The sequence below is a fragment of the Mesitornis unicolor genome, unplaced genomic scaffold (assembly GCF_000695765.1).
Source record: "Mesitornis unicolor isolate BGI_N332 unplaced genomic scaffold, ASM69576v1 scaffold22074, whole genome shotgun sequence".
Taxonomy (NCBI): Eukaryota; Metazoa; Chordata; class Aves; order Mesitornithiformes; family Mesitornithidae; genus Mesitornis; species Mesitornis unicolor.
The window spans coordinates 36702-53549 of NW_010182348.1; the positions used below are offsets into that span (position 1 = coordinate 36702).

The 16848-nt window shown below is 40.6% G+C and overlaps 1 protein-coding gene across 2 annotated transcripts in view; it reads left to right on the top strand.

Annotated features, from left to right (window-relative positions):
* The window catches only part of BZW2 (basic leucine zipper and W2 domains 2), a 35689-nt gene extending 22100 nt beyond the window's left edge, over positions 1 to 13589 (top strand). Inside the window, exons 8-11 of one of the 2 annotated variants that reach the window (XM_010183752.1) lie at positions 492 to 536; positions 4989 to 5042; positions 11390 to 11512; positions 13138 to 13589. In XM_010183752.1, coding sequence (XP_010182054.1) covers positions 492 to 536; positions 4989 to 5042; positions 11390 to 11512; positions 13138 to 13166 — 251 coding nt within the window. In that variant the 3' untranslated portion in view covers positions 13167 to 13589. Of the gene's footprint in view, positions 1 to 489; positions 650 to 4903; positions 5043 to 11389; positions 11513 to 13137 lie in introns of both variants that reach the window. The other variant, XM_010183751.1, reaches the window with a different exon arrangement.
* Positions 13590 to 16848: the final 3259 nt, after the last annotated feature.

Genomic DNA, 16848 nt, shown 5'->3' on the forward strand with positions numbered 1-16848 from the left:
TTAAAGAGGTGAAGAGTGTTTTTTTTCTACAACTTCTGTTTATATAATCACAGTCAAAGACTTAAATCAACAGTAGGTAGACAGAAGCAGATAAGAGCACCTCATAGATTTCCTCTGTTTTTTCTTTGAATTATTTTAATTTATTCATCAGCGCACTCTGTGCTTAAGACTAAAGCAACAAAATGTCTTCAGGATTTACAAGTGCAGCTGACTATGGGGTTTCTTTTGTTTCTCTTCAGTTTTGCTTGTTGAAAATGTATTTAATTTAGTTGCATTAACTGTTAGGTTGGAGGGGAGGGACAAAGCTTGTAGCCAAGCAATAGTAATATTGCTAAATAAAAACACACTATATCCTTCCTTTGTTACTCTTGTTCTAATTCTGTTTCTTATTACTTCTGTACCGTGGTGTTATTTGTAAATGACTGTAAGTATTTGGTAAGTCGGCATTGTTTCTGGTTAATTGGAGACATTGCTTAAGACAGCAGTTTATTTCCTGCTCCAGGTAGTGCTTTATGTAAAAGAGGAAATGAAAAGAAATGAGCTGCCAGAGCCAGCAGTGATTGGTCTCCTGTGGACCTGTGTCATGAATGCTGTGGAGTGGAACAAGAAGGAAGAGCTGGTTGCAGAGCAAGCCCTCAAACATCTAAAGGTGAGTGCGTGGGTGAAGAGGGGAAAGGCTGCAGTGAACTAACAGAATACATTGTACAGCTGTCGAGTTTTTGCCTGCTTAAATAGAGGAGATTGAGTCTTGAGAGGTGACACTGAGCACACTAAGCATTGGAGTGTCTTGTATAGTCTCTTCTCCTTTAGTCAAATTAATGCAAAGTGGAGGTAGTTCAGATTATTGGATGCCCTGAGGCATACAGTGCAGAAAACCAGGGCAAACTGAGGTGGTCACAGCCTGAGCAGCTTTGCAAGGCACTTTCTCAGTGTGCTGGATCCTGGGAGGCTCCTTGCCTTGGGACAATGCAGAGCAAATGCCAAGACTCGGCTCTGCTTAGACCTGACTAGTAAGCCTACAGGAGCTGCCTTTGCAATGTCTTTGCCAGAAGCAAAATGGTTTTGGGAATATGGTGAGACAGCACCTGTGCACATTGCTGGTTAGATCCAGGCAGGACTGCTGAGCTCAGAATCTGTGAAAGTGGTTGTTGATGCTGACTCTGGGAGCTGGATACTTTTCAGTAATAGGCCAGGAGCTGGCTTGAGAGCATGTGCACTGTACAGTGTGGTTACTCTCCGATCCAGGTACTGTCCTTGCGGATAAGGGAACTGAATGCATAGAAAGATGGGCTATAAGTGTGCTAAGTGATGACTGATTGCGGTATCACAGTTGCACGTTGATATAAAAACTTATGACCTTGGAGTGGGAAAAAAAAACCCAAAACCTGCAAACAAAGCAGAGGCATCGGAGCCATTGCGATGGCTGGTGTTCTTCATCTAAGTCTTAAGGAATTGTGTGGTACAGGACACTTGAACTGAGAACAGAGACAGGGGATTTTCAGAATTAGTCCTTTTAAGCTTGTAAAACATGAGCAAGAGAATTCTCCCTCATAGCCAGGGCTTCGATTAATTGCCCTAGGACAGAAGCAATCTGTACTTTATTCTTTATGGTAAAATGAATCTTAAGCTTGATCTGAATTCCTTTCTTCTTCATATTGGATGCCTGTCCATACTTGGAGTTCCCATGTTGGTTTAGCTTCTACTACTGCTGTCCTTTCATCTGAATTTGGTTTCCCAAGAGCGGCATCAGTCATCCTAGAAACGCAGTCGCTTGGGATCTTGTGAAGTCTTTGATGGTAAAACTGAATGCCTTGAAGTCTTCTCAAGTGACCCAAATAGCGGTAGAAAGATGCGATAGTTTCCAGAAGGAGAAGAGACATTGTTTTTCTTGTTCTTTTGATGTAAAAAATGAACGTATCTCTTTGTGTTGTAACAGAGTATCCGTTGAGATTTATTGTCTGGTACTGCAGGGCAAATTAACAAACACTTCTTGGAATATTTGAGCATTAGGAAAAGAGAAACATAGCCGGCTTTGTACAAATATTGTTGACTGGATGCTTAGTGCTGTGAATCTGACTGACCCAAACCATCAGCTGTGTATGTAACCCCACTAAATTAGGTAAGGCATCTTGCCTATATGAGCTAGGTGTCTTTCTAGCTACATCTACTGTCTATACCCCAAACAAATTTGTATGGAGTATTTACTATTTGTGTTTACAGGGAAGATTTTAGCAGAAGCAGTAGAAATAGAATTTAGACTTCGCTAGCTGCTTCTTTACACTTCAGTGTTTGAAAATGAAGAGCATTTGTCTCACATCTTTCCTCTATGGACACATACAGACAGATCTTGGATTCCTTTCTTTGGGCTGTCAGCTGATCCAATGTGTGAGCCTACTCCAGAAATCAGATTAATGCTGTTAGTGTGACACAGAGCCTATTTCCTGTGCCCTCCTGTGTGTCGACATGCCCTGAAACAGTAATGAAGTTGTTTTGCTCTGTTGGTGTGAGTCAGGATGTGTATAAATACATACTTGACATGGGGACGTGCCAGGTGGTGGGATTTTTTTCTTGTATGGCTGTGTCTGACAGATAACTCTCACAAAGCATAGTTCCCAAAGCTTTGGCATCTGGGTACCAGTCTCTTAAATTTATTAGATTTCTTTTAGTAAGCTGTATACAAGAGACTCCTGAAAAGACATATCAAGACACAGAACATTGACCTAGACTACAGTTTTTAGCAAGCTATACTGGATGGATCTGTTCCTAATGGAGGTGATGGGTATCTGTGAACCAGTAAATGCCATGTGTGCCATCTGCATGGCAGGAGCTGAACTCAGGAGGAGACAAGGCAAGCTGTTAAACCTTGAATCTTATAAGATAAGCTCTTCATCGTCCCAGTAACCTCACTGTGACACTGAAGCTTGGGCCCTAGGCCACCTCCAGTGCAGAGAAGAGACATTCCCCGTGGGTGGGGAGAATCCACCAGATGTTTCACCCTGCAGGTGGGCTGTGGTGTGAGCTTCATGACACTGCAGCGGATGACCTGCTGCTACCTAACCTGAGGCAAATGGAAAATAGTGACACCTAGCTCAGCCATCAGTGAGTGGAAGCTAATTTTCTGGTTCCTTAGTCAGTTAGATACTTTGAAACTTATAATTTTAAGTCTGTACCGGTTGAAGAGGGAAAGGGGAATGCGAAGGGAATCAGTTGCATGTGGCAAAATGAAAGTACCCTACTTCTAAACTGAAAAAATAGGATTTTTAAAATTGTTATTATTAATAATTACTTAACACTCATAGGCAGCAGCATTTCACAAATGTGTGGATGGGAGTGGGTTCTGCTGATGCTCTTAAATCAATGTACTGCAATGTATATTGACCTGCCTCCCTGCATCCTGCCTAGATACCAGCTGGATGCTTCAAGGGCCAAAAAGGGGGAAAGAGGGAGTCTTGTTACCCAAAACCTCCACAAGTCTTGCAGTGAACAGTAACATTGTTTCTAAAGATGTGGCTATACCTGCCAGAAGTGGAAAAACTCAACCTCTGGTGTTAGCTACATCTAGTTATTTCTCATAGTTACTTTGTAAGGAAGTTTCTTTGGAAAGTAATGATACTGTCTGCCTCCCTACAGCTCCTGTGTGCTGCTGTGATTTCTTTCTCTCTCTTTGAATTAATAGCTGATAATTATTTTGCAAAAGACATTCTGGACTAATTTTTCAAATTTTAGTAAATTTTCATGCATTTTAATATTTTTTTCCATGGATCAAGTGGAGTTAAAACCCTCAGGATTTAGCCCCTTGTGAAGAAATCCTGAAATGCACTTTTGGATGTGTCCATTAGTGCTGCTGGTGATGGGTGGTTTGTTACCGGACCACGTCCATCAGCAGCCCTGGTCACCCAGACCAGAACTCTGCTATATCAGACCATCGCAGATACAGCTGAAAAAATGCCAAACTGACAAAGTTACTGAAAGTGATGAAGAAAGGCTGAACTGAGCAGTGCAAGAACAATTTAATATTAACCTTAACGTATATTTGGCTGAGGGCTCTGAAAATCAAGGGCAATTTGTCTTCCTTTCAGCTCTGAAAAATGCTATTAATATTACCTTAAATTTAAGATTGCATTCTTAGCTGGACTTGTCACAGGCTGAGGAAAGGAAATTGTAGAGATACTGTTATAAACACTGCAGTTTTTAAGGAAAGTGAACAGATGTGGTCCTTGAACATAATTTTTAATTTTAAAATTGAAATAAGAAGAAAACATTGTATAACAAAAAGTTTTTGCTTTATCTTTTATTGTATTAATAAACTCCAGGAAAAGGCAATGAAATGTACTGCTACTGTGTTGTCAGAATAACATTAGCAGTTACTGCTGTGCTTTGAAAACATTGCTGTTTACCAAAACAAAGGTGGCCATAATACTCTGATGGTGATAATGAGAAAAAATAATGACACTTGATCACAGTTAACCTGGTATAATTTAATTTTATTTTATTTCCTGTTTTTTTCTGAAACCCCTGTGAAACTGCAGATTTGTATTTTCCATGCACTTTATTCTTGACTATCTTATGTCATGAACATCAATAAAGCATCACTCCTGAACCAGCAGCATGGTACCTTGTCAAGTGTATAAACAGCAGTACTCCAAGATGCGGACTTTATAAATCGATTTTACAAAATTCAGTATCTAAAAGTGACACTGAATTTTAGCTCACGGCATGCAGCTCATGGATATTTATGTTTGTGCATTGTGTGTGTTTAAGTAAATGCAATTGGCAAGTAAAGCTAAGGTTTCAGTAAAACAGATTTTCAAGGATTAAATAAATGATACATTTACTTTTTTACGTATTTGTTTTTATTTTTAGTATACTGACATGCATTTTGTTTTTTCTCTTCTCCTTTCAGCAATATGCCCCCCTGCTTGCTGTGTTCAGCACTCAAGGTCAGTCAGAGCTGATCCTTCTCCAGAAGGTGCAGGAGTACTGCTACGACAACATCCACTTCATGAAAGCCTTTCAGAAGATAGTGGTACTCTTTTATAAAGGTAAAAGTCTATACCCACTGGAGGTATGCTGTGTGTGGATTTTCTGTGCCAACCACTCGCCTACGATGTAATGCGAAACAAACATTCTCTGGGTATTGCATATAAGATTGTGTTGGAGTTGAACTCTGAAGTGCCTTACGCTTTCATAGTCCAAAGGAGTGTGTGGCAGCAGGAAAAGCCAAAACAAGCCCTCAGTTGCTTTTATCCCGTAGTCCAGAAGCATGAACATAATGCAAGCACTGTCCACAGTCTGTTCAAGTGCAGTTTAGTCCTTATGTAAAACCAGGTATAAGAAGACATTTCTATAAATTCCTGACAGCTTTAAAAGTAGATTAGAGCTCGGTTTTAAGAAATGTTGAAATTGCAAACCCTCTTCACAGGAAGATTTTTCAAGGGTTTGGTTTTGTTTTTTATTACTCCCTCCCTGCAAGAATGAGTCTTCCTTGTTCTTCTTTCCCTTTACCTTTCCCTGCCAGTTTCTTGCAAGTGCCATAGTTTGAGCGATTTAGTTTTTATTGTGAAGTTGACTTCTTTGTAAGTTTATTCTGATCAGGTTGTCATAGAGACTAATGGTCGTGCACTGCGTGTGATGGGTGGGTGGGTGCCAAACAGTTTGTTCTGACATTCCTGCTATAAATAACTGAGGGAGAAAAATCAGCAGGAGTAGAAACCCAGTATTGATCTTTGTTCACCCTGCTGTGTCCAGGTACACGTTCAAGGCAAACAAGTTCAGACTGTTAAAATAATTTCATAGCTTCAGAAGGCAGAAGTGAGTCATGTGGATTTATTCCATCCTTGTGTCAATATAGCGTGGCCTCAATGATCAAATGAAAAAGCAATACACCTTTCCCCTCTGTCCTCAAATTCTGTATTTTGTAAACACTATTAATGGCTGAGTACAAACTTGGAAGTGCAACCTGTAGCAAGCACTTTATTCAGTTTCCTTTGGAAAATAAAAGTCACTTTGGACATGATGAATGAGCACTGTAATGGCCGTGTACGCAAACCATAAGTGATGGTTAAACCAGAAATAGTCTTGTGTAGGACTTCCTTCCAAATTTTTGTAAATTCATTACTGTGTTAGCCTTCAAGAGCAATTCTGACATTCCAAAGTATTTGGGGAGGGAATCAATAAATTGTACATTAAGCTTAACATGATCCAAGACCCCAGTTCCCATCTCCTCCGCTCACCCTGCATGCTCTTTTTCTGACTCCAGAGATGTACTCACTAGAAAGGGTGAGACATCTTTAGCCTTAGCACTACAGTTTTAGGATTCGCATGAGGTCTAGAAGAGTGTTTGGAGCTACGATATGGCCTGTTGGTAGAAGCGGTCAGTTCAGAATGTCCAGCATGTGCGATACTCACCGTGCCCATATTCCTGCCTGGAATATCTCAGTCAGGTGTCTGGAGCTCCTGCCTCTGCCATCTGATGCAGTCACGTGGTGGCACGGCTGCCAGCCCTTTCTGCCCCTGTTTAAACTCAAGCTGGACCTGCCCTATTTGGCAGACTGACTGCTGCCTACCAGCCATTGCTAGCCTCATTTACAGCCACTGGCCACAGGGCCCTTCTGAGTGCTAGACACTAAGGAAGTCATCAGCTCCATCTATTTAAGGCAGCTTTGGAGCTAAACTGTGTCCATTAGGTGAGGATGTGCTACTGCGTTAACTTGGGAAGATTTTGGGAGTGCTAGTCTTCCCGTTCCTGTTTCTCCCATGTGACGTTATCTTGCTTTAAGTGCCTGTGGCTTTGGCTTGTCCAGACCTGTGAGGAAGATACCAGGCTAAAGTGGACACCAAGTCCTGCCTGCTGCCTACCTCTGCTTTATTTCAGTGCTTATGGATCTCACCTTCTCCTGCCTAGCTCATACCTACCCACTAGAAACAAGCTGTCAAGTCTTTCTAGAGACACAGGCTTTATTGTAGATAAGTCACTGATGACAGCATATTTTCTGTTTCCTTATAGTCAAGGAAAACAGCCCCCAAAAGCTATGGCTGGCTATGTTGGTGATGAGGGAACAGCAGATGCTCATGTTCCTCTTTCTGTTGTGCTCCAAGTGTAACCTGGCCAGGATCTGGAGAGGCTTCAGGGTACCTAATGAACCTTTTTGTAGTGACAGTTAAAGGCATCTGAAATATCTGTGGATGGGCAGACAGAAATTCAGCTATCTACCAGCATGAATATGGACAGTTTATTTGCTTGTTACTCATTATGAGAGAGTGCTTTCTGGGCATAAACGTAGTCATCAGTGATGAAACGCACCAAATGACACCCATGCTCTGACAAATTTAGTTGTATGACTACTCTCATCAGCATGTTCAACATCTTGCATTTAAATCCTTCCCATGCTTCCATCATAAAATAGCTTCTGGGTTACTTTCCTGGGAGTTACATGGAAATACCTAAACATAATGGGAATACCTGGGCTCATTAGCACCTAGAAGGCCTGAAGCCTGTGGTGGTTTTTCTTTTTTGAAGAGGAATATTCACTTTTCCACCAGTGAAAGCCCAAGCCTTGTTTTCCCTTGTGTGGCAGCAGCTTTTTATCAGCTTGTAGGCATAATCTGCAGAAGCTGTAGTCAGTTTAATTTGTTGACATTATTACTATTATATCTTTATGCTTCTGGTACAGTATAGAGAAAAATAAGCTGTCCAGGTCTGTACTGATCCCTGGCTGTGATGTTGCTTCTCTGGTTATCACTTAAAGCCAGTGCAGTTTTAAATCTGCTAATTGCATTTTCACCAATAATCTAAAAGCCTGTTGCACAATAAGAGTTACTGAATTCTCTTGAGTGACATCTACCAAGATTGCCAGGCTCCTTGCTAGTTATGCTTGCACTGTAAAATGTATGTTGTTTTTTAGTTTGTTCTGTGTTGCAGTGTGTCCCTTAATTGTGGGTAAAATAATAATTGGATTACATGCTATATATTATATTCACTTGCAGAATCTCATTTCTTTCAGGTTGTGTCTATCCTGGAAATTTCAAATGTGAAATTTTGACACTATTGAAATTAATAACCACTCCCTTCACAAGGATCAGAATTTCACCCTTAGCAGGCACAAAGCGTCTGTGTACTTCTGCATTAGAATTCAAGACCACATTCACAGAACATGGGGGTGGTGGTGGGGGGAACCAAACACAAGTACATGTGAAGTAGTATTCAGGTTTGTGGCAGCATAATTAGGCCTCAGAGGTACTCTTCTGCAGTACAGAGATGTTGTAACCAAATGATGCAAACCGTCTTCTGAAATGCTGCAGGAAAACTGTGCTTACGAGAACCAAATCTTCAAGTTGCACTCGATCCACAGGTTTTGCTTTTTGTTGGAACATAATTATCTTTAAATATCTTCATTATTCAAGTATCTTCTTTTGGTTCTGGATGCAAAATTTTCCCAGCAAAAAAAAAAAATATAGCATAAAGACTGTAACTGTACTGTGGGTGTGACATTCCTTGCATTGGAAGAGCCCTTGCCTTAAGGCTCCGTGCTCCCAACTGACTTAGCCGCAATAGAGCCGAATTTTGCAGATTGACCGTGTTGGCAGCTGACAGGGTGCGCTTTTCCCTTGTCACCAACGGCCATGCAGTTTGAGTTGAAAGCAGAAACTCATTTGAATTGGGTGATTTAGTAGAGAACGCTGAGACCTGAACTTCAAGTAACTTTCCAGTTAACCCTGCAGTGCAGACGTTGGGCTGCTCAGTCTCTGCTCTGCAGCTTCTCCCTTTCCTGAGGGACGTCCCTGGAGGCTCTGGCGGTGGGTGGTTTGAGTGGCTGTTGGCTGCACCTGCAGGAAAATCAGCTCTTAGGGGCTGCCGTCACCTGGGACTGCAGTGAAAATGATGTGCACGCGCCCACAAACCACCGTGCTCAGCTCCAGCCATTAACACATATCTATAATCAACTTTAATGAGGAATAACTATATATATAAAATGAATCATTCCCGTCCTCCTCCTGTCCCCCCTCAGTGTTCCCATTGCTTCAAAGCAACCTAGAGGTATGATTAACTACACCCTGTCCTGCATGATGGTTTAATTGAGCATCTCTGTGCTGACAGGAGAATATGATCTCTTATGAGCACTGGAGGCATGAATGTATTACAAATAATATTGCTCAGAAATGAAAGGAAGGTTGCAGTTTTCCTTTTTGTAGTTGAATGCATTTTGTTCTTCTTTGTTAGTGTAGGAAGCTTTTTGCTTTAGAGTTATATACAGGCATCTTTTTCATCCACCTGACTTGAGAATGTTTTAATCTTCAAGGCACACACTGAGACTGGATGCTGCTATTACCAGGTTTGGGGTTTTGGGGAGGGGAGGAGAAGTTACTGATTTCTCTTTGACTACAAGCCATTGAGTTTACAGTCTGCAAGTCAAAAAACTAAATGCTATTACTCTTAGACTGAAATATGTGCCTACCTGGAGGGGCTTCCTTGTACAGTATTGTGGTATGAACTCTAATGCAGCAACAGGCTTCTGCAGCTCCTTCTGTACAGCAACTCTGTCTTTTTAAATGCCCACAATGTCCAAAATTTCCTGAAATCTCCTCCGATTTTCTTTGCCTGTCCATAAGGATCATAATACATGTCACACCCTGAGTAATTCTGCAGATGGAGTTGTGTGAACTATGGGACTCTGTGGTGTATGTAAGCTTTTTAAATGCAGGAATTCAACTTCAGTTTCAGGAGAGTCCATATGAAGTATTATCAGGTTTACTAAATGAAAATCCTGATTTGTTAAATGCTGTAATGCCTTTGAGCTGCTGCAGAAGACCACTGGCAAATATTTAATGCAACCTTTTTTAAACTGCTTTCTTAGCTCTAGTGTTTCTGTTACATTGGAGAACAAGTTCATTGTGGTGGGTTGTGATTTCAGGAAGATGCAGCTTTATGTGCCACTTGTAGGGTTCTCTAAGCACAACTTTCTGTATACTGAAAAAAGCCCAGAGCCAGCACAGTCCTGTTTTCAACTCTGTCAATTGCAGCAAACAGCCGTAGAGGTTTTATTTTGGAAAAGGGTCTGAGAAACAAGGTAACTTCAGTCACACGAACTCACTAAATCCCAAATTTTGAGGGAGACTTCATATTTGGTTATATTGGATATCCTGGGATAGTCTTAATTTAAGTTCAAATGTATCTCTGGTTGCTTCCATCTGCTTATTACTCAACAGCATATATGAAATGTGTCTACTGTCTCTCATTTGATCAGATGCTTTGGGGTTTTGATGTCATTTATTTCAGTTTGGTTCTTCCCTCTCCTGCCATACGTGCTGTAACCTTGAGGCTGGAGCAGAGGGCGATGCTCAGGGTCGGTGCTTTGGCAAGCGAACACCCAGCGGGTGGGACGGCACCAAGGAGCTGCAGGAAGCAGGGAAGAACTCAACATAGATGTGTTGGTTTTGCAGAGCAAGGGAGGATCGTTTGTTCAAAGGGAAAATAAATGGAAATTTTAATGAGATGTAGAAAGCTGTCTTTAGCCTTTTTATAGAACAAATACAGTTGGATTTTTTTGTTCTTGCCTCTTGCCTTACGTAATTGCCAAAATGCTGTTGTGGATCCCAGATTTTGCCTCCACAGCCATCAATTACTGAGATATTTGTCTTGGCCAGATCACAGGAGCTTTGTTCCTGGGGCTAGAGTTCTGTTGCTAGACCTAAATTTGCATATGCTGGAAACAATAAGTGTCCTTGCTGTTTATTAGGATTCCTTTATTCTGAATCTCACTCAGCCCCACATTTCCTCACTGACAGCTATTTTGTTCTTGATACTTGACAGAAAAGTGTCAGCTGTGCTGCCCATCTGAGCTGGTCCCTTCAAATGGGTGGTCTGAATAGCGGCCTTAAAACTTATTAGCTAAAAACAATATAAAACCTTTAGGGAAAAATGATTGCAAAAAAATCCCTACTGGCTGTCTTTTAACTGTTCAATCAAACAGTTCAGATTTCTAGAACCGTGCACAGTCCTGTGATCCAAAAGCAAGAAAAAGGATGGTATTTCTTATTCTGGTAACCTCTAAGATGTGCAGACTGATTTTTTAATTTTAAATCCAACTATTTTATGTGGTATATTTAAAGCAGATGAATAGAGAACTGTCCTTCACAGAAGCACAATATTTGGTACTTTATTTTAAGCCTAATACATTACACATTTTATTGCATCTGGAATCCCTTATATGCATCAGATATTCTGTAGTTGTAGCCTAACATAGTTCATGCAAAGCTTCTTCCACTGTGACCATATTAATGTATTCTATGCTGCTTTACAAAAAAATAAAATCTTTCTTCCCTCATGTTCAAAATCTTCTAACCTCTAAAAAAAATGTTGCTTTTTTATAATCACCGATCTGTATTTCAGCTGATGTCCTGAGTGAAGAAGCTATACTCAAGTGGTATAAAGAAGCACATGTTGCTAAAGGCAAAAGTGTTTTTCTTGACCAGATGAAGAAATTTGTGGAGTGGCTGCAAAATGCTGAAGAAGGTAGGGATTCATTTAAAGATATGGTAGTCTTTTGGCAAATCTAATTTATTTTTCCAGATTTTAGTTGTACCAGGCATATGAAGTATATAGACTTAGAATAGAAAACAGCAGGCTCCAAATTGTTTCCAGTTATGCCAGAGCCTTACATCATTTGCTGCTTTTTAATGTTTGCGGTGTCCTTGTCAAGTCCTCAAGCCATCAGGTACCACTTGGCTGTAGATAAATTCTTAAGTTTCTGCCAAGAGGAGCGCTGCACTGATGACAGCACAAAGGACCTCAGTGTTAGTTACGTGCAACCCAACGGGTTTCTCTATCAGTGCCTTCTCTGCTGTTATCATCTGCACCGGAGATGTGAACAGAGCGTAAGCCTGCCTGTGCCACTGCAGTTGGAATTGATTTTGGCTGAATGGTCTGGCTAAGATACGTGGTCTGTATTTGCTGCTTTAGAATGGTTATTGGGGAGAGCAGCTAGTTTCTCCAGTCCCTAACTGTTTTTCTCATGTTCTACATAGGAAAACGCTTGGTTTTGTACTGAATAAAAAAGTTACCCTTTCTGCATGGAACAGTACTTCCACATCAGTTGTGAATATTAATCCATGTGAAATAGATAAGGATATAATTACTAGTGTTCATTTGCATCCATTAATGTAAATAGTTTTAGAAAGCTGGAGGGGAATATGTAGTAACACCAAGGAGCAGGTAAGACTTTGCAGCAATTTGCAGGTAGCAGTATAAAAGTGGAAGCCTCTTTCACACTTGAGACTTTGGACTAGCAATCTTGGTCTAACTGAGCATTTCCCCTCCCTTTTAATCTTTTGCTTGTATGCCTTTCTGCTGCTCTTTATTTTTATCCTTTCCTGCATGTCCCCTCTGCCAGATGTCCTTAATTACAAAGTCCAATACAAATGGAGACAAAATGTTGCTGTAAGAACATGCAGACCATGTTTGCTCTGAGAAATCTGACCTAATGTGCAATATTTGTTGGCAGCAAGCCCTTTCCTGTCAGGTGAACAGACAGAAATACGATATAGGATATGATATTAAGTAGTTTTGGGTTACAAAAACACTGTGTATGTTCCTCCTCCTAAATTACTTCTACTTCTAAATTACTTTTATCTTACACTATACAGATCACAAGAAAAATTGTTTGGGCAGATTTTATTGCTGCTGTAGGGTAACACCACATCATATACCTTTCTAGATAGGCTGGATGGTGATGGTTGATATTTGCAGAGCAAATACTTTAAAGGGTGCTTCCTGGATGATAGCAATATAGCCTACTCACAGAGATTAGAAGAGCGAGCAAGTACTGCCTATCATTTATTAAACTCAGCTCAGAGATGCAGTGCATGGCTCTGCAGATGAGGACCAAAATAATTCATAATGTTCTTGTTAAAATTCTAGTAAACAAAGAGCTGCACTACAGAGGGTAGCAGATTAGATATTCATCTTCTGAAGCTGTGTGTTTCTTTCTGGCTTACCCTTTTTAATCTGCCAACCTTTCCTAGCAAGTACTAGGTGTGATGAAAATGTTTATTTTAATTTTGGAAGGACATCTTATTATTTTTATAGAATTAATCACTGTCTTTGTGCAACATGAAGTGTGTTACTTTCTTCTCTTCTAGAGTCGGAGTCTGAAGGGGAGGAGAACTGAGACAGTTCCACAAAGCACAGTCTCATCTAGGTTAATGCCAAATGTGCTTGGGATGCCGTACTGTTCAAGCAAAGAGGCTTTACTTCAGTGTCATACAGAAACTATAGGCTAGGCTTTCCTTTTATTTAGAAGAATAAAGGTTTTTAATGGAGCCCTGAGGCATTAGATGCTTTTCTTGGGACTCTACCTCTGGCTCATTGTACACTAATTTAGGCAAAGACATTCAGCAAGGAGCCATATAGAAAAAATGAAATGATACTTATGGACTCCTTTTTATTAACGGTCTTTTTCAGGTACTATGGTATATGAACACTCCAATTTCTGTTTATAGAACTGTTTGGTCTGTGTTTGTAGCTCAATATTGGCTTGTGTATGTGATTTGACACCACCACATTTTTTTGAATAAATGGCTTTTATATCTTAGTTCTGTGGTGTTGGTGTGTATGTTTTCTAAATATGGTTTTCCAAAGTTTTTATGATTGTTCAAGTGAAAATTACAAGACTGGCAAGAGACTATTCATACTGCTTAATCACAAAGCCAGCATCTGTAGTTAATTAGGATCACTGTAATCTTTATTCCCATATTTCAATATAAGTAGCATCTCATTTTAGAAACACTGACTTCAAAACATGCATGACTAGAAGGCACTGCATGTGAAATCTGAAATTTATTTACATCAGCATGATGTAACAATCAGATATTTGACTAAAATACATAAATGAACACAAACTTCTCAAGACCCTTCCTTCTTTGTTTAGTATTTGCCTTGTGCTTTGATGCAACACCATTACAATTCCAGTGCCTGAGACCTGGCTAGGATATGTGCAGGTTTGTACATGCATGCAGGTCTCAAAACCCCAGCCCAGAGCTCACGATCTGACATTGTGGGAATCCTCAGCAACACTTAAGATGAGGGTTCCTCAGGTCCCATGTTGTGCCTCACATATGTGAGCTCAACAGCAGAGGTCTTGTGCAGCACCATCTCTTGATTTGCACTTTTTCTCACACAGCAGTCAATCAGGTAACAGTGGCTGCCATTTCATTTCTCACAGGCAAGTGGTCTTCTGTCCCACTCCCCACTTTGTTGTCCATGTCTCTGATCATTCTGGTGGCTGAAAATGGCATGGGCAGCAAGTCAGGTTACCAATACATCGCACCACTCCAGTTCATCTTCTCTGTAAGTTACTCCACATCCTTCCCTTTAAACAGAGTTAAATCCACACGAAATAGGAGCGATTGAATTAATAAGGTTTAGAAAAGACAAACTTGTATTCTCATGGGGGAAAAGCATGAAAGAGCACAATTAAATAATGAAGTGGTGTATTTTGTCAAGCTAACACTACAGGATTTTCTATGGAAAAGTCAACACCTAATGCAAACCACAGATGATATGGTTGTAAACATCTTCTCTCAGTATGTATTTAGCTTTACTGGAAACAACAAAGAGCAAGTGGAAATCAAGTGCTGTTGACTGCCAGCATTTATTTCTATAACAAGTATTGATCTTTGGAAGGGAAAATATGTCCTGTGGATGTTTCCAGTAACTTAGAGGAGACAGTAAGATTGTCATATTAAAAAGCAGAATTGATATGTTAGCTGCATGCTTTTCATTTCAGTCTTTATTACTACAGAAAATAAGTTTGCCAGGCACTACTGACCTGGGATCCTCTGTTCACAGACTCCCAGCTGTGAAGTGGTGGTATTGAGTCATTATTGATATGGAGCCACTACTGCTAAAAACATTTTTTTCTAAGGTAATAAGGACTGATTTTAAAGGAGCTGATCTAGAACAACATGCAGAGGACACCACAAAAGGTACCTGTGGTGAGACAGCCAGGGTTGGTGAGATGAGACAGGGCTGGCCGCAGGCTGCTGGGCCATCTGCTGGAGAGAGACAGCAGCAGCAGCAGGAGGCTTCCTGGCAAAAGGTAGCAAGTCCTGGATGGCTGCTGCCTCAGCCCTCAGTGTGCAGCTGTAGAAGCAGAGCTCTCATGAAGTTCAGGTACCTACAAGGTAGACACACATTGAGTTGGACTTTATGATCCTTATGGGTCCCTTCCAACTTCAGACACTCTGTGATTGCTGATGCAAGTTGTCCCAGGCTCCCTTTACAGATGGATTAGGCCAGGGCCACTGGCCGAATTGAGAGCTGTGATTTAGAGAAGGTGAGGAGCTGTATCTGGACTGACAATAGTTGTCCCCTTTCCAGTCACACCAAATCCCAACATCTTCTGTGTTCATATTATCTAAGGTTTAGCTCCTAGGAGCCTCTCTCAGCTTGCCCTCCCTCAGCAAAATGATTTGTTGTTATTTTGCGTAGGTACTAAGTGTTTCTGAATCTAGTTTTCAGGAAAATGAAAAATAACTGCATTGTATTTAAATATTAATACATCTTTAAATAATACACTAATACAATTTTATAAAATGTTAACTTGTTTAAGAAAACTGTTTTAAAAGTACACACGTGAGAAAGTCAGTATACTACCAGTACAAGATATGTATGTAATACTAAAGGGTAGACACAGAATATTTTGTCTACAACTCAGTTTCAGTCCATGACAGAAGTTGTTTCTAAGTTACTTTGTAACTTCAAAGCTCTTAGAATATATTTTAGTCTTGTTGAGAGCATTACTGGCTCTACTCAAAGTTTGTTTTTAATAAAAACATTCAAAAAATTCAGAGTCCCAGGATTTTAAAGCACTGTTTATACACAAGGCTTTTAGCCTGAATGCAATTACTTGCTGCTTGGAGTTTGCCCTACTCTGTACCAGCAACTGAGGTGACATCCAGCCAGACAAGTGGTTCAGCCTTCTCCCTTCCTGCACTGTAAGAAATGACTGGGCAACAACTTTAAGAAAACACACAGACACAATTCATCATCTAGCTGTTAACACTGCTTTTAGAATCCTTTTAATACATCTAAATTATGCATTATTTTACCTCTGCAGCTTTTAAAATTGAAAGATTCGAAGTTTATTAAAAAACTCTTTAAAAAAATCAATTCTTAAGCATAATTCAGGACATGCTATTTATTAACAACTTTCTTTGTAACATAGGAATGCCTTGAGGCCCTAGTCGTGGCCCAGAGCAAACTGTGCCATATGGCTGCATATACGTGTGTGCAGGAGAAGCATCTACTCTTACCACATATTTTGGGGGCCTGAGAAACACCTTCCAGATGGGCTCCTATTCTCCATTAAGATATAGGAGGTAGTGGGTTCTCTCATGACTTACCTAGCCAAGCTCCTGGGTAGGACTTTTAAGTACCGAATACTTCATGCCTGTTGCTTGGCAAATAACAGAGAGCTGGGCACATGCAAGGACAAATTACATATTTTTCCAAAAAAAAGCCACATCTTTTGATTTTAGAGGTGTGGGGGGGAAAGCAAATATTCAGGGTCGGCTGCTTCTACTTCTCCATTAGGCTTTTGGTTTTGTGGTGTGATATTTAAGGGAAAGTTAATTCCTGCACCTTACCAGCCACGTGGGCCTTCGGAGCTTCCTGATAACAGAAACAAATCTGGGGAGGGGGAGTTGTGCCAGCACCTGCAGAAGATGTGATTCCAGCAGGCAGGCACCCCCAGGCTCTGTGTGTGTAACCTATATTTGGCCCTTGGTGCAGAGCTGCTGCACTGCTGTCCCAGGTGACCCTGCTCTCTTGCTATTTTTTCCCCAGCAGGA